This window comes from Anomaloglossus baeobatrachus, chromosome 3, assembly GCF_048569485.1.
Source record: "Anomaloglossus baeobatrachus isolate aAnoBae1 chromosome 3, aAnoBae1.hap1, whole genome shotgun sequence".
NCBI classification, from domain to species: domain Eukaryota; kingdom Metazoa; phylum Chordata; class Amphibia; order Anura; family Aromobatidae; genus Anomaloglossus; species Anomaloglossus baeobatrachus.
This window is the reverse complement of record NC_134355.1, coordinates 641,743,680-641,765,993: the sequence shown is the minus strand read 5'-3', so window position 1 is coordinate 641,765,993 and position 22,314 is coordinate 641,743,680. Positions and strand designations below refer to the sequence as shown.

General features: G+C 42.6%; 2 protein-coding genes across 2 annotated transcripts in view; one reads left to right on the top strand and one right to left on the bottom strand.

The window, feature by feature from the left end:
* Window positions 1-22,314, top strand: part of LDAH (lipid droplet associated hydrolase) — a 339,733-nt gene that overhangs the window by 295,554 nt on the left and 21,865 nt on the right. The gene's annotated exons all lie outside the window — the stretch shown is intronic.
* The window catches only part of GDF7 (growth differentiation factor 7), a 51,916-nt gene continuing 40,980 nt past the window's right edge, over window positions 11,379-22,314 (bottom strand). Inside the window, exon 2 of the mRNA XM_075341147.1 lies at window positions 11,379-18,537. Coding sequence (XP_075197262.1) covers window positions 17,618-18,537 — 920 coding nt within the window. The 3' untranslated portion in view covers window positions 11,379-17,617. The remainder of the gene's footprint in view (window positions 18,538-22,314) is intronic.

The window sequence follows — 22,314 nt, the reverse complement described above, 5'->3', positions numbered from 1 at the left end:
TCCATTTCCTTACTATGTTCCTCACAGTGAAAACTGGCAGTTTAAATCTCTGAGACAACTTTTTGTATCCTTCCCCTGAACAACTATGTTGAATAATCTTTGTTTTCAGATCATTTGAGAGTTGTTTTGAGGAGCCCATGATGCCACTCTTCATAGGAGATTCAAATAGGAGAAACACTTGCAAGTGGCCACCTTAAATACCTTTTCTCATGATTGGATACACCTGCCTATGATGTTCAAAGCTCAATGAGGTTACAAAACCAATTTAGTGCTTTAGTAAGTCAGTAAAAAGTAGTTAGGAGTGTTCAAATCAAGAAATTAATAAGGGTGCCCATACTTTTGCACCGGTCAAAGTTTTTTTAAATGCGGATTGCACATTTTCTGTTAGTACAATAAACCTCATTTCAATCCAGAAATATTACTCAGTCCATCAGTTATTAGATATATGAAACTGAAATAGCTGTTGCAAAAACCCAAATTGTTATAAAGAAAAAAGGTTAACATTACTAGGGGTGCCCAAACTTTTTCATATGACTGTACACCAAAGAGTGTTCATCTTGAAGGCTAATTTTTACAGCTATAATGACAACATACCATGTTTCCCCTAAAACACGACACTGTCTTATCTTATTTTCTGCTCAGAAAAATGTGGTAGGGTTTATTTTGGAGGTAGGGGTTATTTTTGTGGAAACGTTTACCCCCATAAAAGGCATACACACCCTGGAGAATCATACTTACCAGACTCCAGACAACTGTGTCACTCCCAGGTCTTCATTGAAATCCATAGCGGGCGCTCTCAGCAGGTTCTTGTTTGCTCCACAGCGGTCATCCCTTGCTTCCAGCTGGCACTCACAGACATCAGATCGCAGTAACCTCACACACACAAAAACATCCGGTTATACCATACTGCTTCTGGCTGGCAGGGGGACCTGGGACGCTGTGGGATGTGGTGACCTGCGGTAGAACGTATTGAGAACCTGCATTGGAACACTTTGATGCTTCCAATACACATCCTCGATGCGTTCCACTGCAGGTCCTCGTGTTCCACTGAGTCCTAAGCCTAAATCAGTACATTATTACTGGATGTGTGTGTGCATTTCATCAGGTGCAGGACCTCAATGCATTCCACCACATGTCCTTGTGTTCCACAGCATCCTGTTCAGGGTCTGGTGAGTACGATTGCGGGGTCTCTTCTCTCTTTTGAGGGTGTCTGCTTTCTTTAATGAAGTGTCCTGCAGTATTCCTTAACTTTTTTAGCTGCATGGACACTTCATTCTTGAACAGTAACTAGGGCTTATTTTCGGGGTAGGGCTTATAGGTAAGACATTCCGAAAAGTCTGAAAATTTCTGCTTGGGCTTATTTTCTGGGAAACACAGTAGTAACACCTTTAACAATATGCAGCACTGTAACCCCTTACCATACTCTTTTAAGATATATATTTGGCGTGTTCTCATTTGCCCTAGCGAGTGCGCACTCATGAAGAAGCGTCGTGATCTTGTGGAGCCAAACCATCCTTCGTTGATTCATTGATTAGTGCACCTCATGATCCACAGTTTCTAAAGTTGGACCGATGGCGACCTGTTGTACTTCAGTATAATGTAACTTCCTTAATGACCTTATTAAGTATCTCAATGTAGACTTGTGAAACTTCTTTTCCCTCCTTCCCATATCTCTCACGCTGTACTTGCCCACAGTAGTAATATGTGTTATTTTTTGCGTTCTGTTTCATAGTCCATTGCATTACTACCTTTTTCTGGTTTCTGAGTAGTAAATCCCAGCGCTTTCTGCTGAATACCTTCTTATGATTATCAGATGTTTTAACTTTAAGGCTAATCACAATTTTATGGAGCAAGTTATTACTTCCTCTTAGGAACTCTCTGTGCCAGGCATTTAACTGGGACCTCGAGCAATGTCTCCAAAACAATTAAACTGATTCTTAACCAAGAGAATACACATTTGAAATTGTCATTAATTGTATTTAATTGAATTAGGTCATGTACGTTTCGGCAGTAAACATCTTCCAGTCTATTGTCTTCTGGTTTTATGTCTTTTTGACAATTTATTGTATTTTTTCTTAGATTTGATACATAAGGCTGTTTTTATTGCTAGAGAGCCTTACATTTGTTTGTCATACAGACCTCGGCTGTCTCCAGTTGTGTTCCTTCTCTTCTCCAGAAATCGTTCTGCTACGTCACAGTTCATGGTAATTAATGTGAATTTCTGCTGTTGTTGCTGTAAGCTATACAGTTACATAGTTACATAGTTACTAAGGTTGAAAAAAGACCTAGGTCCATCTAGTCCAACCTTCCTCCACCAGTTCTACATTTGGTCACTAAGTCATTTATAACCAACAATGTTGTGTACTGAGGAAATCATCCAGCCCTTTTTTGAAAGCTGTTATAGTATCTGCCATTACTACCTCTTGTGGTAGGGTATTCCTATGACTTCTCAACATGCAGTGTTCTCCGCTATTGCATAGTAAGAGGACACGCAACTCTTAACTCAGCAGATATGAAGCTGATGAACAAGCATTATATATAAAACAGCGCACTCATAGTATCAGTGCACACAGAAGTGCAGCTAGCGAGGGCCACAGACATTCAGGAGCCAAAAATCTGAGTGCACCAGCAGTCATTGTGTGCATGCCATAATCCCGGTGGGGAGCAATGAGTATTCATTTTCTTTAAAGGGAACCTGTCAGCAGATTTTTCTCTATTTAACTAAAAGAATCACCTTCTGCAGCTCCTGGGCAGCATTCTATGAAGGTGCACCTTCCAGACCCTAAAAATAACTTTATAAAACTTGGCCCTTAGGTATGCTAATTACCTTGGTTGGCCACATGGGCAGGCTCATTTTCTGCTCCTTTATCCCCCTCCTGCCGCTGATCGCCGTCCTCCTCTCTTGATTGAAGGGATGACGCCCTCCATCATGGTCCTCGTCGCATTTTCAAATCTAGCGCCTGTGCAGTTAGGTCGGCTCGCGCAGGCGCAGTTCACTCTGCCATATCGCAGGCAGAGCAGAAAACAGCTGCCCTCGCTCGCACCGGCGCGAGATTATGGGCAAGTACGAGCATGGCGCTGGTAAGGTCATGCACAGCGCCGACCTCACCAGCGCCATGCTCGTACCCGCCCATAAACTCGCGCCTGCACATTTAGCTCACTGGCGCGAGCTAGGGCAGCTATGTTTTCTGCTCTATCCGCGATATGGCAGAGTGAACTGCGCCTGCGCAAGCCGACCTTACTGCACAGGTGCGAGATTTGAAAATGCAACGAGGAGAATCACGGAGGGCGTCATCCCGTCAATCAAAAGAGGAGGACGGCGATCAGCGGCAGGAGGGGGATAAAGGAGCAGGAAATGAGCCCGCCCATGTGGCCAACACAGTTAATTAGCATAACTGAGGGTCAAGTTTTATAAAGTTATTTTTAGGGTCTGGAAGGGGAGTCAGGGCCAAGGTGCACCTTCATAGAATGCAGCCCAGGAGCTGCAGAAGGTGATTCTTTTAGTTTAATAAGGAAAAATCTGGTGACAGGTTGCCTTTAAGAGTGGACACACTGATCACCCCAGCCGCTGACTTACTGCAGTGACTTGCGCGATTATGTGTGTTCCTTATTAAAGAAAATACATATTAACTGTTCCCTACGCCCATAATTGCAGCCATGGGAAGCAATGAATATTAATTTTAGATTAGCCAACAGTTGATGTCGGCGTGTAACTCGGGGCACATGGCTGTGATGTTACGCGCTGGCTGTGACTTACACTCCAAAGTCAAATGAGAGGACGTCACGCACTGGAAAAACAGATGGAAGGTTTTTTTATGTGTGCGGCTTAACAAGAGGCATGAATACCAGGATGGGCCATGACGGAGAATCTATAGGATGGGGAACATGTATACCTGGTTGGGGGACATATATACCTGGATAAGGGAAATATATTCCAGGATGGAGATCATATATACCAGGATTGGGGACAGGGACATATATACCAGGATGTGAGACATACAGTGGGTACGGAAAGTATTCAGACCCCTTTACATTTTCACTCTTTGTTTCATTGCAGCCATTTGTTAAATTCAAAAAAGTATTCAGACCCCTTTAAATTAGAAAAAAAAATTTTTTTTTTTATCTCATTAATGTACACTCTGCACCCCATCGTGACAGAAAAAAAACAAATATAGATTTTTTTGGAAATTTATTAAACAAAGAAAACTGAAATATCACGTGGCCATCCACTACAGCTTTGAGAGTGAGACTGCCTTCATTTTATAGACCATCTTGGATATCTAATACATACATTTGACTTTCAACTATTTAGTATATGATTAGTTACTGGTATACTGGACTCACTTCGGTATGTATACAGCTTTTTCATCAACTCTACCCACAAGTGTTGGATTGGGTTGAGGTCTGGGCACTGTAGGGGCCAATCCAGCACCTCTACTTCATTGTCATTGAAACATTTCTTTACCAATCTTGACATATACTTGGTGTCATTGTCCTGCTGAAACGCTATATCATCCTTTTAATACCCCTAGTACTTGAAATAACTCGTCTTGTAGGATACTCTCATATAGCTGTGCATTGAGACCACCATCAATCTAGGTCAAGTATCCAATGCACAGTTCCTTCAATTTTTCAATCCGTTAGCCCCTTTTTCCCTTGTTTCTTCCAGACCCATTTGTACTTACAAGAGCCTAGTCTATTGACTTTCGCCTTATCAGCCCTTTCCAATCTTCTACTGTCCACGTTTTGTACTTTTTTGCAAACTCGAGCCAATTCTTCTTATGACGATATTGAAGTTGAGGCTTCTTACCTTTTTCTGGCCACCATTCCAGACTTGTGTAATGTGCATCATACGGTACTTACATGGATGTCTGTGATCTCACTATTATGAAGCATATCAGCTGCCTCCACTGCTGTATTTGTCGCACCAGAACTCATAGACCTTGTGATGAGCCGACTTGTTGATTATTTTGCCTGGATGTCCACCACTTGGTTTCCAATGGATAAACAGACTTCGTTTCATATTCGTGTCCTGGCACTCACATGATGCCGATTGGCAGTTTTCTTCGCTGAGAGACCACTATCGATGATCTGGATGATGCTGATTTACATTTCTTGGGAAATCTTCTTTATGGCTGCTCCCCCAATCGAGCAAGTGACCTTTTGCTTGGGAATCAACCTAATAACACACTAAGCTATTACGTGAGAACAGGCTGTAATTTGTAGCATACAGGAAGAAAAAGATTTTTCGCACCCTAGGAGCAAAACAGTTACAATTCAGTGATTTTACAAGAATCGCCATAACTAGCCATATGCTAAATAGTTGAAACTCAAATTTATGTATGAGATGGCCAAGATGATTGCCTATAAAATAAAGGTAGTCTCACACTCAAAGCTGTAGTGGATGGTGAGATATGGCGCCCGAAACTAAAAAGTTAAAAACATTGTTACTAGGGATGAGCGAATATCCAGCGAATACGTCACTGCTATTCGACCATTCGTGAATATTCGACTCCCAATGTAAGTCTATGGGAAACCAGAATAATTTGACTTGTGACCTAACGGCAAGCTGTGGTTAGTTGGGAAAAGGCAGATACCATACTCTCTCTCTCTCTCTCAGTATCGGAGCGGATGTACATTTATCCGTCGGATACCGAATGGTACGAATAGCCTGTTTTCCGTCGGATACCGGATAGTGGCCAATACATTCGCTCATCCCTAATTGTTACCCTTTTGCTCATCAGTGTATATACCAGGATGGGCCAAGGATGGTGATCATATATACCAGGATAGTGAACATATACACAGTATACCATAATGAGGGACACATATACCAGGATGGGCCCATAAAGGAGGTCATGTACACCAGGATGGGGAACATATAACCTGGAACCGGGCCCACCCCCATAACAATGTAGGCAGCACATGTTTTATTGTTATTTTTTTTTATTGTGGATGTCAAAAGCGGACAAATGGATAAAAATGGTCATGAAAAATGACCAAACGGAACATTACAGTGCCTACAAGTAGTATTCAACCCCCTGCAGATTTAGCAGGTTTACACATTCGGAATTAACTTGGCATTGTGACATTTGGACTGTAGATCAGCCTGGAAGTGTGAAATGCACTGCAGCAAAAAAGAATGTTATTTTTTTTTTTTTTTTTTAAATTGTGAAAAGTTTATTCAGAGGGTCATTTATTATTCAACCCCTCAAACCACCAGAATTCTGTTTGGTTCCCCTAAAGTATTAAGAAGTATTTCAGGCACAAAGAACAATGAGCTTCACATGTTTGGATTAATTATCTCTTTTTCCAGCCTTTTCTGACTAATTAAGACCCTCCCCAAACTTGTGAACAGCACTCATACTTGGTCAACATGGGAAAGACAAAGGAGCATTCCAAGGCCATCAGAGACAAGATCGTGGAGGGTCACAAGGCTGGCAAGGGATACAAAACCTTTTCCAAGGAGTTGGGCCTACCTGTCTCCACTGTTGGGAGCATCATCCGCAAGTGGAAGGCTTATGGAACTACTGTTAGCCTTCCACGGCCTGGACAGCCTTTGAAAGTTTCCACCCGTGCCGAGGCCAGGCTTGTCCGAAGAGTCAAGGCTAACCCAAGGACAACAAGGAAGGAGCTCCGGGAAGATCTCATGGCAGTGGGGACATTGGTTTCAGTCAATACCATAAGTAACGTACTCCACCGCAATGGTCTCCGTTCCAGACGAGCCCGTAAGGTACCTTTACTTTCAAAGCATCATGTCAAGGCTCGTCTACAGTTTGCTCATGAACACTTGGAGGACTCTGAGACAGACTGATTCAAGGTTCTCTGGTCTGATGAGACCAAGATCGAGATCTTTGGTGCCAACCACACACGTGACGTTTGGAGACTGGATGGCACTGCATACGACCCCAAGAATACCATCCCTACAGTCAAGCATGGTGGTGGCAGCATCATGCTGTGGGGCTGTTTCTCAGCCAAGGGGCCTGGCCATCTGGTCCGCATCCATGGGAAGATGGATAGCACGGCCTACCTGGAGATTTTGGCCAAGAACCTCCGCTCCTCCATCAAGGATCTTAAGATGGGTCATCATTTCATCTTCCAACAAGACAACGACCCAAAGCACACAGCCAAGAAAACCAAGGCCTGGTTCAAGAGGGAAAAAATCAAGGTGTTGCAGTGGCCTAGTCAGTCTCCTGACCTTAACCCAATTGAAAACTTGTGGAAGGAGCTCAAGATTAAAGTCCACATGAGACACCCAAAGAACCTAGATAACTTGGAGAAGATCTGCATGGAGGAGTGGGCCAAGATAACTCCAGAGACCTGTGCCGGCCTGATCAGGTCTTATAAAAGACGATCATTAGCTGTAATTGCAAACAAGGGTTATTCCACAAAATATTAAACCTAGGGGTTGAACAATAATTGACCCACACTTTTATGTTGAAAATGTATTAAAATTTAACTGAGCAACATAACTTGTTGGTTTGTAAGATTTATGCATCTGTTAATAAATCCTGCTCTTGTTTGAAGTTTGCAGGCTCTAACTTATTTGCATCTTATCAAACCTGCTAAATCAGCAGGGGGTTGAATACTACTTGTAGGCACTGTATATGGATGAATAATCATCCATTTTTTCCAGACATAAAAAGAGGGATTTTTAATATGTTTGTTCAAACTCATCCTGGCATGTAGGAATTGTCCAATTTGGAAAACTTTAAGTTTATATAAGTTTGATATCAAGGTTATTTACAACTTTATTTATACCGTGTTTACCCGATAATAAGACAACTCTGTACAAGTCTATGAGAGCCGTATTCTTGCTCTTACAGACTTGTATTGAGACCTTGTGACGAAACTTCTGACTTCCAGCAGTCAGAAGTTGCTGTTATAAGATAGTGCCGCAGAACTGAAGTGCGTCAGTAAGAGGTGAAGACGCCTGAAGATGAGTACAATACAGTGGAGAGGGGGCTTAGATTTGAAGACTCACTCCAGCGATGAAAAAACAAAACACTGAAGTGGTGCTATAAGGCATTGTTTCAATAGTTGAGCTTAGAGGTTAGTGGATTGATCCGTCAAGGATTGACTTGAATTTCTTGAAATTTGTTCCCGCAAATTCAAACATCTTGTGATTCAATTTGTGAGAATTGGCTAAAAAAAGAATAGCCTGGTGCCAATTAACACACATTTTAAGAATGGGCTGAAGATGCCAGGCGTGGCCCTGCGGGCTTCACTACAGACTCTCATCCTTCCCCCTGCCATCACTCTCCCCTTTTTGCACAGCGGGCTTCACTACAGACTCTCCCCCTCCCCTCTGCCATCACTCTCCCCTTTTTGCACACCGGGCTTCACTACAGACTCTCCCCCTCCCCTCTGCCATCACTCTCCCCTTTTTGCACAGCGGGCTTCACTACAGACTCTCATCCTTCCCCCCCGCCATCACTCTCCCCTTTTTGCACAGCGGGCTTCACTACAGACTCTCCCCCTCCCCTCCGCCATCACTCTCCCCTTTTTGCACAGCGGGCTTCACTACAGACTCTCTCCCTTCCCTCCCACCATCACTCTCCCCTTTTTGCACAGTGGGCTTCACTACAGACTCTCCCCCTTCCCCCCCTGCCATCACTCTCCCCTTTTTGCACAACGGGCTTCACTACAGACTCTCCCCCTTCCCTCCCACCATAACTCTCATCTTTTTGCTCAGTGGGCTTCACTACAGACTCTCCCCCTTCCCCCCCTGCCATCACACTCCCCTTTTTGCACAGCGGGCTTCACTACAGACTCTCCCCCTTCCCCCCCCCCCCCGCCATCACACTCCTCTTTTTGCACAGCGGGCTTCACTACAGACTCTCCCCCTTACCCCCCGCCATCACTCTCCCCTTTTTGCACAGCGAGCTTCACTACAGACTCTCATCCTGACCCCACCCCCCCCACCCACCACCTTGCCATCACTCTCCCCTTTTTCCACACAATTTAGTGGCTTTTCAGTAATGGAAGTTGCTGCAAATTGAGTTTTCAGGGGAAAAACTTGGCAAATTCAAATTTCAAAAGATCCTTTCAACTCTGGCAGTGGTTAATAATTAACCTGATTGTTGTTCTTTAAGGACAGTCAACAATTATTCTTTGAACTTCCATAGAAGTGAACAGAGATGCTCTTTTTCGATATGCTATAAATGTCTTGAAAATATCTCTTTAAAAGACCTGCACAAGTAACCACAGTGTAATAGGGATATGATGCAAGACGGATTTATAGGAAATCATGGTTGTATTTTGTATTCAGTCACCACACTAGGACTCGAGTTAGAATATAACATTTTGCAGAGCACAGGTACTGTAATCTGATCAGCGGGGACCTCTGCTGGTCAGCCGCACTATAGGTGAGAGAAAAGAGAACATAAGTATTATGTGGAACGGAGCCAGCGGCTGCAGGAATGAAAGTCTTCAGAAAAATGTCATTTTACGGTTCCGTTAAACTCTCCTGTACTCTACGTATCCCTAATTTACGGTATTTTTTAAAATATTACTTCCCACCTTTTTACCCTCTAATTATTACTCCCATACTACTTTTGGTATGGGAAATCCAATTTTACAATCGTTTATCATAACATGGTCCTACTCCAGCTCTCATTGGTCCGGCTACAATGGACTACCAACGAAGCCGCTAAATACACAGATCAAAAAGTATAAATAAGACACAAAATACAGAATTTAACCATAAAATATTTAATAAAAGTATCTGTACAAAATATTTAAAATGGGTTATAAAAGAAGAGTATTTCAGAATATTCAATTGACAAAATATATCCCACTATATAGTATATAGAGAAAATATAGAATGATATTTTACATTTCAATATGTACACTTTTAGAATACATACAATGCATTTACATCCTGGTTTCCCCACTGGTTCACTATCTAAATGTATACATTTCAAATCCCAGGTTGCTAGTTTAACATGAATATATTAACCAAACATGTATCCATCTATATTAACACAGGACGGAGAGGAAGCCTACAGAAATCTATTATTCTGTAAGATTGTAATTCCTTATTAAAAAAAAAAAAATCACAACTCCAGATCACAATGGTATACCTTGCTGATAAATAAATTAGACATGTCTGATAAATAGGATTTCTGGTAGATTCAGTTATTTCTCCTGTGAGTCACTTGAAGAAGGAAGAATAAAAACATTTACAATACAACGTAAGGCACTATAAGTGGAATGACCCTATAAGTGATTATAAGGGAAGCAGGTATTAAAAAATTAGGGAGCAGTAGACTCTTGTGGTGACATAAGGGTGTAAATACCATAGCGGCAGCCCCTGTTGTTGCTAAAGGGTTTCCACCATTGTTGATCGTAGGAGGTGTGAACATAAATATGGACATTAGCAAATGAATGTGAAAGGGCCCTTTTCTCCTACAAGTGATAACAGTCAGGGTACAAAAACACATGTTTTTTTGGCATATCAAGGTTGATGGTTTAAAAGGGTGCTTTACACGCTGCGACATCGCTAGCGATCTCGCGATGTGACACGCTAGATCGCAGATGCGATCTGCCGAGTTCGCACATGTGACCGGCGCTAAAAGCGCCCTATGTGCGATCTCGGCAAATCGCATCTGCGATCTGGCGTGTCACATCGCTAACGAGATCGCTAGCGATGTCGCAGCGTGTAAAGCACCCTTAAGAGGTGGCCCCGTTTGTGAGTTCGATGTCTACAGATGTGCCCAGTGAACAGCATGAATAGCTCTCTCCATTCTTTTCTATGGGCATGCCAGAAATAGATACAAAGCGAGGACTAATACGTAACTTTTACAATGTATCTCTAAAATCAATCATGAACATACAAAAAGTGCAGTGTATAAAGTGCAAATAACAATGAATGAATTATCCACGATCTCACCCGATCCTTCTCTACGGGCGGATACACCGTACTCACCGATCTGATGATATTTCCCAGGCAGAAGATATGCTGGCAAGTCTGAGGGTAAAAAAAATATACTTAACCCCTGTCATGCCCCATGCAGATACTTCCGCCCTGACAAGGACAGCACGCAAGTGTGATGGCTGTCCCCAAAAACAGGTAAGGCCCTCCCGACACGCTTCCCTCTCAGGTCAGAGAGTTCATCAGGGGAGATAAGAGAAGGAATAATATCAACCTGCAGTGGCAGTGATCAATACAAAAATGCACCACACCTGTGGTTTGTGCAGGCAAACAGTGGCACGTACGGAAGTATCTGCATGGGGCATGACGGGTTAGATATATTTTTTCACCCTCGGACTTGCCAGCATATCTTCTGAATGAGAAATATCATCAGATCGGTGTGTACGGTGTATCCGCTCGTGGAGAAGGATCTGGTGAGATCGTGGATAATTCATTTATTCAATTAGTTGCACTTTATATTTTTGTATGTTTATGATTGATTTTAGAAATACATCATAAAAGTTCTGTTTTAGTCCTCGCATTGTATTGATTATTGATTGGACGTTTGGGCACAATTTGTCTCTGCTTTGCAGAGAATTGGCTTTGTTCATGCCAGAAATTGACAAGCAGTCTTGATTTATAATTCTCAGGGCTCCACAAAAAATAGAGATCTGTGCATGCATGCGACACATCAGGATGCCATCCTGCAGACAGATGCGGGTCTCTATCGATATACCAAAAATGTCCTAATCCCTTTAGACAATTTTCTAAATAATCTTTAAAAATGTTCTATCTTACTGCTGTAAAGTCTGTGCATCTCCTGTACATAGCTGGCTGTCCTGCTGCTTTTGACATTAATCTGATTGCAGAGAATGTAGATACTAGGGCAAGCTGTGCTGTATGTAAGAGGGTGAAGAACGTCACTATTAAAGCATGACTGTTTATATTGCTGACTCTTGAACTGTAACCAAATGGAGATTACTGGCTACGATGAAAGGATGCAAGTCGTTCATATATGTTTGACTGGGATCTGACCACTACCTATACAGAGAATTAGTTTTTTTATTCCTATTATAGTAACTGGGAGTGGAAAAATAGCACACCTGTCAGTATCTATATCTCACCACGACTGTAGTGAGGGGTGGTTGTGCACTTTTCTTCCTTGACCAGGAATTAATCATCCCTAGTCTCTAAATTTTACAATAATTCTGTATAGAGTTAAAGGGAACCTGTCACCAAATATGGCGACTATAACCTGCGGCCACCACCAGTGGGCTAGCCGGCATTGAGGTCCTGCGCAGGCGCACTTTGATCTGCCATGAGCAGGGCAGATCAAAGTATTGTAGTGCGCCTGCGCGGCACCTCAATGCCGGCTAGTGTGGATGGTGTAGGAAGCGTCATGCACCCGGACTTCAGAAGAAGGAGGACAAAGATGGTCGAAAGAGGAGGCACCGGTAACAGAGAACAGAGACACCCATCCGACAGGTCTGCACTGCACCGCCCCTTAGGTGAGTATTATAAAGTGATTTTTACGTTCTACACAGCAGCCTGGGTTCTTATATACAGCATGTTAGAATGCTGTATATAAGAGCTCACTGGTGGTGGCCGCAGGTTATAGGCCCCAAATCTGGTGACAGGTTCCCTTTCAACTGTTGGATACACTTCGAAAATGGTCCATACAGAGTGGGACAAATCTTGCATGGAAATTCTTTAGTGGATGGTATCTGGTAATGGTTCCTATCAGGGGTGGACACATCATGGGGCCCAAGAGGTGAGGGGACCCTTTTCTACCTCCAAAGTAATTGTGCTTTTTGATGAGTTATTGGACTGCAAAAGGTCAATATATGGTTCTAGCACAGTGGCCCTTTTCTATCTATGTCCCTAAGTGGTCCCCATGTACCAATAAATAGTGCCTTTCACTTTCTTCTTTGGACAAAAGAAATAGGAGATGTTGAGTGCTAATTACATGTTTCTAAGCTGCATTCCAGCATATGTACTCCTCGGGAGGTGAGGGGTGGGTGTATAGTAGGTATGATTCCTCCAGCTACCCTAGGGGCTTTAGGGTCCCTAATTTAGTGACAGATGCCCTTGATATTGAATACAGCGTTACACGTCTTTTACAGCCATTGCCTCTCATCCCCTTCAGCTGGACATACACAAGTCACAGTTCACCTATAGCTCGGGGTCACTCTTGGTAATACACCCTGAAGAAGACCCTTTTTATTGAGATCGCTAATGAACAAAGCAGCGCAGAGGGGTAAACAGCAGCAGATTGCTGTGTGAACAGCTTTTGTGTTTTCTGATCTAATTAGATGTCACTTATAGCATGCGAGTGTCAAAGGTGAACACCTGTACAGGCCCGAAGGTGGGAAGAGGACGCACGGGCCGAGGAGAGGCTTGGCCGTCACGTTGCCTTTTCTTATATCATCCTTATGAACATATTACAGAACTGCGAGCTCTGATATGTTTATAGTATATCGATAGTGTAGGTTAGACAGGGGCCACTGAAATTTTGGAACCATAAAAACATAAACACTGGCTTTATTATATTAAATCAGTCCAGTCACTTTTGAGTTTCTTTTATATTTTTAGAGGTCCTGTCTACACAACTGTATAAATAAAGGTTTTTTTGGCCTGAGTAATGTGTAATGTTTTTACATTTGGTCCCCAAGATATAAAACTCTTAAACTGCAAAACATAACAGGCCTAATTTAGGACGGCAACTAGGAAAGCTAGCTTGTGTCCCATAGCAACCAATCAGATTTAAGATTTCACTTTCCTTTTGAAGCTTCTAAGATGAAAGCAGCAAATTGATTGGTTGCTAGAAATATATACTATGACTTCAACTAACTTTATTTACAATGTTCTAGAAAAGGACAAAGTTAGATATTTATTTCATGGCTTACATATTCTTATCTCCTTTTTGGTACACATTGCACAGAGGGTGAACACAATATGACGAGAATTAAATATATTTTAGGAGATGAAGTCTGAAATGCGTTAGTTCATCGACTGTCATAGAAAAGTATGGAAAGTATAAGAACCAAACCCCTCGTTTCAGGCATCCATTAATCATATACATCCTAAGCCTTTTCAAGCCTTTTCAATAGCTTTAATGCATACATTAACCCCTTCACCACCTGCCGATTTTCCATTTTTCATTTTTTTCCTCCCCTTCTTCCAAGAGCTGATTTTTTTTAAAAAAATGTTTCCATCAACATAGCCGTATGAGGGCTTCTTTTTTGCGAGACGAGTTGTACTGTTGATTAAAATATTTAATTTTACCATATAATGTACTGGAAAACAGAAATAAAATTCCAACTGCAGTGAAATTGCAAAAAAGTGCAATTCCACAATTGTTTATTTATTTATTTTAATTTACCGTGTTAACTATATGGTAAAACTAATCTGGCATTATGATTCCCCAGGTCCGTACGCGTTTGTACATACCAAGTGTGTAGCGTTTTTTTTTTTTTTTATTTATTTGGTGAAAAAAAATCACAAATTTGTCAAAAAAAAACCAACAAATAGCGCTCTTGTCTCCATTTTCCCAGAACAATAGCGTTCTCATTTTTCATCATCTGGGGCTGTGTGATGTCTTGTTTTTTGCACATTGAGCTGTTGTTTTTACTGATACCATTTTTGGGTAGATGCAAATTTTTGATCGCCTCTTATTGCCTTTTGTTTGCAATGCTGTAGCGGCCCCCTAAAAAAGTAATTCTGTTGTTTTGAATATTTTTATTTTTCAAATTCATTTATTTTATATTTTGATAGATCAGACTTTTCTGAACATGGTGATACCAAATTTGTGTTTTGGGGTTTTTTTTTGTTTTACTTTCAATGGGGCAAAAGGGGGTGATCTGAACTTTTGTGTTTAATGTTTTACTTTTTTCATATTTTTAACAATTTTATTTTCTTCCCCACTTTTTACTATTTTTACCAGTTCCCTTAAGTTAGGGGACTTGAAGCTACGCTCATCTGATCGCTTGTGCTGTACAGAGCAGGGGATCAGCATCAATATCAGCACTGCTCTGTACAGCAGAAATGATGACTTTCTATGAATGCCGGCACACCAGCTTCCATAGGGAGTTCTTCATAGCAGACACATGGGTCATCAACTGACCCTTGGCTGTCATAATAACCCAGCACGTCACCTCATGGTGACATCACAAGGCTGCTGATGGAGATGGTGGAGAATGATGTGCTTCCTGCCGCCACGTGTTAAATCCCACTATCAGAGATTGACAGCAGGATTTAACTAGTTAACAGTCATGGGCGGACCACCGATCCACCCCCGACTCTTAGAGGCACATGTCGGCTGATCAGATTAGCCGACATGTTCAGGGAACGATGTGAGCCCAGCGTACGAGCCCTCAAAGGCAAGAACACAACTTATGATGTACCAGTACGTCCTATGTTGGTAAGGGGTTAAAAAATTACATACATATATGAAAGTTTAATCACCCTCCTTTTTTCAGTTCAAAAAATGAAAGATCAAGTATATTTTGTATTGTCATCTCCATGAAAGATCCAAAGACAGAAAATTAAAAATACTAGGCTCAGAAAAAGTGGGTTTTTTTGTTGTTTTTTTTAACCAAAAAATATGAAGAATAAAAAAACCCTTAAAATAATTGTTCCTGGCGTGAACAATAATGTGGCAAGACAACGAAAACTGCAAAAAAACAAAATCCAAAAGACAAGGGTGGAAATTGCGTTTTTGGAGGAAGGTTTTTTTTTAGCATTTCGCAACACTTGAATTGTATTTTGTATATTTTAGTACAGTACATGGTAAAATGAATGATATATTTTAAAATTACAACTCTTCTGCAAAAACAGCTATGTCAATGGAAAAATGCAGCTACGTTGAAAGAAAAAAAAGTTATGGGTCTTGGAAGAAGAGGAGAAGATAAAAATGTAAACTCGCCTGGTCATGATGGGGTTATTTGGATGATATTATGAAGGAATTCCACAATGCCTCCATTTGATATATATCAGGAGTGTCTCCGAGAGTATCAATCGGGGCCTAACAAATGGTCCTGGTCCATCGGATGTCAGAATAATGGGATTTTTCTGGAAAACAGTGACAACTGTGATGTCTGTGGCATAAACTTATTACTAACATTTATTTATGAATCTATTGTAAATGTAAGTTTTCCTGATATTGAACCGTATTCCCTTAAGAGGCATGGAACATTATATCCTGTGCTGACACAATCCTCTACAAGATTTGCTGACCTGGTTCCCCGCTACAGAACGATGATATCACCTGACTAAGCACAATCGCAGAATTCAGGTCAAATGCTGCTCGAGAAGCACGTGGAAAAGTTGTAGGAAGTTTTTCCCTTTAGTAATGTATGTCATTTCTATTCTCTAACATTCATGCACAGATCCTTCTGTCCATTGTTCCAGAACCAAACCTTCAAATTGTCTCTTCAGGGAGGAAGAAGATGAACTCTAGTGCCACCTATTGGCGGTAGCAATCCTAGAAGCCAAAATGACTTTTTAAACAAGTCTTCTCGTATAACTTAGGATTTATGCCAGATCAGAATCTCAATATGCAGACACTGTGTTTCGGGATAGTTGTGCCTCGTCAGTGCAAAGTATGAGATCTGATCTGGCTGTATGAGAGGCTAAGACGTAGTCTAAAGGGGAAGCTATTCTCCTTACGGAAACAGCCTCTGTAAGGAGAATAAATGAGTATAATCTCGCATCACCAATAAGGTGCTCAGGAGAAAAATATGTATAAATAGAAGAAATTTTGGGGTGTATCTGAGTGCCGGAGAATTTTATTCTTTTTTTCTATCTGTAATGAAAATAGCTTCCACTTTAGAGAACCAAACCTTGGCTCCCATGCCTTTCGTAAGAGCTCGTTGTATCAGAAAATAGAGGGTCACCCTGCTGTCTGTGAGCAGGGGCTGAAATGTGTTTTTCCTGCTTTTGTGGAGGTCCACCGGTTGTGCTGACTATCCTACAGAGCCAGTGACACATCCATAAATACTACCATCAAATTTGACTGGTCGCTAGTGAAGGATCATTTATTTTTTTTCCTTTTTGATTGTAAGAGGCAATATGTAGGGGAATATCAGCAAGAAATATAGATGTAGTGGCACTTCTTTAGTGTCAAGGGCCACAGTCAAGACCCTCAAAGTCTATTGCATTTTATCAGTCAGTAAGCTCTGTAGCTATTTTGGAATACCACAACTTTAGTTTTCTGGCAATGTTCTACAGTCCTTCCAAATAAATGCATTACCTACAGAACATTTTATTGCCACCCATGAAAGTTGACAACTGAAGTTTGGTCAAAAACTGTCCTCACAGCAGTTGTCACCACTCTGGCCAGTGAGGGCTGAACAGGACACGATTTTTAACTTTTTGAAGGAAGGAGGCAACCAATTAGACAAGTTCTAAGAGTCAACAACAAGTGTTAGGTTAAGCAAATATGAAACAATTTTGTAAACAAACCCAAAAAGTCATGAGTCGTAATGGCAATTCTTGGTTCTTCACCACTTGACTCCTGGGATTTGTTCAGCTCTTTTGTATGTAATATATCCAAAGACATTTAGCAGAATATGGAGTGACACACAGGAGAAGCAAAACACTTTCAGGATTACCTTGGCTTGCCTTTTTTTTTGCTTGTGATTTTGTTTTGAGTTAAAAAGTACTGAAGGCATATACATATATATTTACGGGCAGCAACAAGTGCTACCTACAACCACAGTTTTCTACCACCATGTCCTCATACTGCTTGTAGACTACATTATTACCAGAGTCTATGTATAAAATACTGATTGGGCTGAGTTTAGATGGAACGCAGCAGCTTGGTGGGGTGGACTCAGGGTCCATGGAGTTCATTAAAGTTTGAATAATGGCATGGTTAGTAGGTTCCAGATGTGACCTCAATGGGAAATCACATACTCCCTCGCAGTGATAAGCTTCATAATCCAACGGGGCTATGATCCAGTCATCCCAGCCCAGTTCCTTAAAATTGACATGAAGGGGCTTCTTACTACATCTCGTCTTAGATCTCTTGCCTTGCCCTTTGTTGTTGTGAGTTGTCCTATTTGGTAATGTTTGCCGTTTCCGTCTTCTTTTGATGATGGATCTTTGACTGTAATCTGGTGGATCTATCATTTTTGGATTCTCCATGGATTTGATTTTGTCCCTGATCTCCTTAAACAGGTTCTCTCTCCTCTTAGAGAAGGAAGAGACCACCAGTAATGCCTTTTCAGGATCTGACAGGCCGAGGCGATGAAACCCAAGTTGGATCAGTGGCAAGTTGGACAACGTGAGATCAGACATCATCTTCAACATAAAACACAAAGAATCACTGGGACCCTTTCTATTTTTCCCTACGGCCTTCAGGACATTAAATACCTCCCACTTTGAGAAAGAATCCAGTAAGTCTCCTGAACGAGAGTCTAGAAGCGTGGCTTCTTGCCAAGTGGTGGCACAGGTGTAAAGGTAGAGATGAATCAGACTTCCAGACTTTGGAAGAATCCCACTAATATTTTCTGGGGCTTTGCGAAGAATCCTTAACTCAGCCCCTATTATTTCATCCGAGGACGACAAAGTGCTGATGTCGAATGTGTACTTCTGTACCAAGGACAACGGTGAAGTATCGTCTGAAATAAACAAAGTATGGGATGGTAAGATGCCCAACAGTATCAAACACAATCAAATAAGAACATCCCTAAAATGTTTTGGACATAATAAAATATTTATTATTTGATGAAAAATAAAATAGGTATTAAAAAATCACTATACAGGTAATATCAGGTGAAGTATTTGAGGAAATATTAAGGGGATCTATGAGGACACAGTATGGGGAGTGAGGGGGATGTATGAGGACAGTATGAAAGTGAGGGATTGTATGAGGACACAGTATGGGGAGTGGGAGGGGATAAGTGCAGATACAGTATGGAGAACAAAGGGGGTATATGAGGACAGTATGGGGATTGGGGGATGGCTGCAGATACAGAATGGGGAGTGAGGGGTGAATGTATGCAGATACAGTATTGGGGAGCAAGGGGGATGGGTGTAGACACAGTATGGTGAGTCAAGGGTGGAGAAATTTGAAGACAGTATGAGGAGTGAGGGGAGATATATGATGAAACAGTATGCAAGGGGGTTTGGGAACACAGTGTGGGGAGTGAGGGGATGGGAGAAATTTGAAGAAACAGGATGAAGAACAAGGGAGAGATGGGTGCAGACACAGTATAGAGAGCGAGGAAACAGTATGAGAGGAAGGATGCATGAATACACATGGGGAGCAAGGGGGATGGGATGGATGCAGACAGTATGGAGAGGAGGGGGTATGTGTGACAAAACATTATAGGGAGTGACAGGGTAAATATGCAAGGAGACAATAGTTAGCAGGGGAAATGTGAGGGGAGAAAATGTTGAGGGGGCACAGAATAGAAACTTGATATGTATGGTGTATATGGGGGGCAGTATAGAGAGGGATTAGCATGGGGGGGGCAGTGTAAGGACACAACCAGGAGAGGACAGTATGCCTATGCCATGGAGGGAAAGTGTCATGACGGGGCACAGTTTAAAGACTGGGCAGTATAGATGGACACAGAGTGTAGAGGACAGTGGGAAGAGGGGGGTCAGTATAGAAAAGGGGTGGCAGTGTGGAGGGCATGTACCATGAGAGGAACAGTGTGTGCATCATTTTGTGCAGAGAACACATTGAGGGGCACAGCGTAGGGCAGATTTTTTTTTCCAGAACATTATAATCATTCTGCTATTTTTAACCCCTATCCGATCTGACATACTGGTGCGTCATAGGTAGTGTCTCTGCCTTTGAGGCGGGCTCACACACCGAGTATACACCTTTCCCTGCACATGTTGGCTGATCTGATCCACCCGCTGCTTTTAACCAGTTAAATCCCGCTGTCAATCGCTGTCACCCGCTGTAAACATCCCGCCCACCTCCGTCCTCATTGCAGCCGGCGGCAGGTAAGATGAAGTTCCTCGCTCCTGCGGCTTCACACACAGCGATGTGTGCTGCCGCAGGAGCTAGGAACAACATCGCACCTGTTGCTGCACCGGCATTATGGAAATGTCGGAGGCTGCAGCGATGATACGATAACGACGCTTTTGCGCTCGTTCATCGTATCAAAAAGGATTTGCACGTTGCGATATTGACTGCGACGCCGGATGTGCGTCACTTTCGATTTGACCCCACCGACATCGCACGTGCAATGTCGCAACGTGCAAAGCCGCCCTTAGTCCTATCTTGGAGCCATTGCACATGTGCGGGTGACATCATCGCTGACACGAGGTCACATGTCTCTGACACCTTCTAAGCTGATTGGCCGCTGGTCATGTGCTTGTGACACGTGGTCACATGTCTCTGACACCTTCTATGCCGATTGGTCGCAGGTCATGTGCTTGTGACGCTTTGCTCGGTGATAGGCCAGCGTGACGTCATTGTTGTCATTCTGGCAGCGGATTGGCTCTGGTGTCCTCTATCTTGGATGAGGCACAGAGTCTATATAAGACCCTGACGCACGCTGCTCGGCGCTCAGTCCTCTTGGTTCCTGCATAGGGGTAGACGCTCTGTGCATGTCCCTTGCGGCACCTATTCTATCTAGGTGAGCGTTATCGGTAGGGTAACGCTCTTGTACCTTGCAGCTTATGCTGTGGTCCGTATCCTCGCACCTTAGTGGAGCGGACATAGGCAGGTGCTTGCTGCACATGGTCTGACTGGGCCTTGTGGTTCTACTCTGAGGTGAGCGCTATCGGTAGGGTAGCGCTCCTGTACCTTTCAGCAGTACTGTTGTCCGTGTCCTCGCACCTTAGTGGAGCGGACATAGGTAGGTTAGGTGGTCGTTGCCTTCTAGGGTAACGCTCCACTACACTGCCTCCTGCAGCAGTCCGTATCCTCGCACACTAGGGAAGCGGTCATATGCAGGAGTTTCAAGCTAGCAGCCTTGCTGCTGTCCGTATCCTTGCACCACAAGTGGAGCGGACATAAGTAGGTGCCATATTGCACACACTACACCTAGTCTCTGTGACTGTTAACTGAGACAGGTGCTTTCACGCTCACAGACTGTGAGACTTTTATGTTGTATTCCTCACTCTTTTGCATTTCCACTCCTATGTTATTCTAATAAGGTAGTCGCTGTGACTTAAACAGTATACGCTGCTATTGGTCTTGGTGACACTGTGACGCAACAGTGTCAGTACTGCTTTGGTGGTACAGGTTCCCCTATCCTCTGCACGGTGGACCCTGACTGTCGGATAGCCTTCCATTCCCTTATTATCCGACAGCCCCCGTAACATTAATGTTGCTCCCTTATCATTATTCATGATCTTATGTAAATATACATGAATTATATGTATATGCAGTCATGGCCAAAAGTGTTGGCACCCTTGAAATTAATCCAGAAAATGAAGAATTTCTCTCAGAAAATTATTGCAATTACTCATGTTTTTTTATACACATTTATTTCCTTTGTGTGTATTTGGACAACACAACAAAAAAATAGAGAAAAAGACAAATTGGACATACCGTAATTTGACACATAAAGCCAGAAATAGGTAGAACAAACTTGTTGGCACCTTTCCAAAATTGTGGGTTAATAAATTTGTTTTAAGCTTGTGATGCTCATTCATACTCACCTGTGGCAAGTAACAGGTGTGGGCAATATGAAAATCACACCTGAAACCAGATAAAAAGGAGAGAAGTTGACTCAATCTTTGCATTGTGTGTCTGTGTGTGCCAGGTTAACCATGGAGAACAGAAAGAGGAGAAGAGAATTGTCTTTTGACTTGAGAACAAAAGTTGTTGAAAAATATCAACAATCTCAAAGTTACAAGTAGTGATGGGCGAACCTGGTTTTGGCATAGAATTAATTCCGGATATCTGGCCAGATGCCAATCCCCATATAAGTGTCACACATGGACAAGGGAGTGTCCAGCGCACGGCAAAACACAAGAAACAAGGGGTGCACCAGGGACACTTTAACCATGGTGCGTTCTGCTGCTAGGGAGAGGGGTGAGGGGACACCTCCTGAACTCACCTCAAGCTGCTTCATGAGTTCCCTAGCGTCCCTATACAGGGCGTTTCAACCCATCACCGAGCCGGATAACTAATCCCTCACTAGTCCTGCAAACACCCTGGCTGGTGAGAAGACAGGCAAAAGACACTAGTCCCACCGCTGCACTAATCAATATGGAAGAGAAGGAAACACTGACAGGTGAATCAACATAAGGATAAGGTCCAACTTCATGGCTGCAGTCAGACACCAGGACTGCAGCCTACACCGCTTCTGACTACAAGGGCGCCAGCAGCTCCTTCCTCCTCCATGCCTAGCTTCAAAATGAATTCAGAATAACCGGCCCCCTCTACTGGGAGATGTGACCATATATAGGGGATGACAGTGGTCACA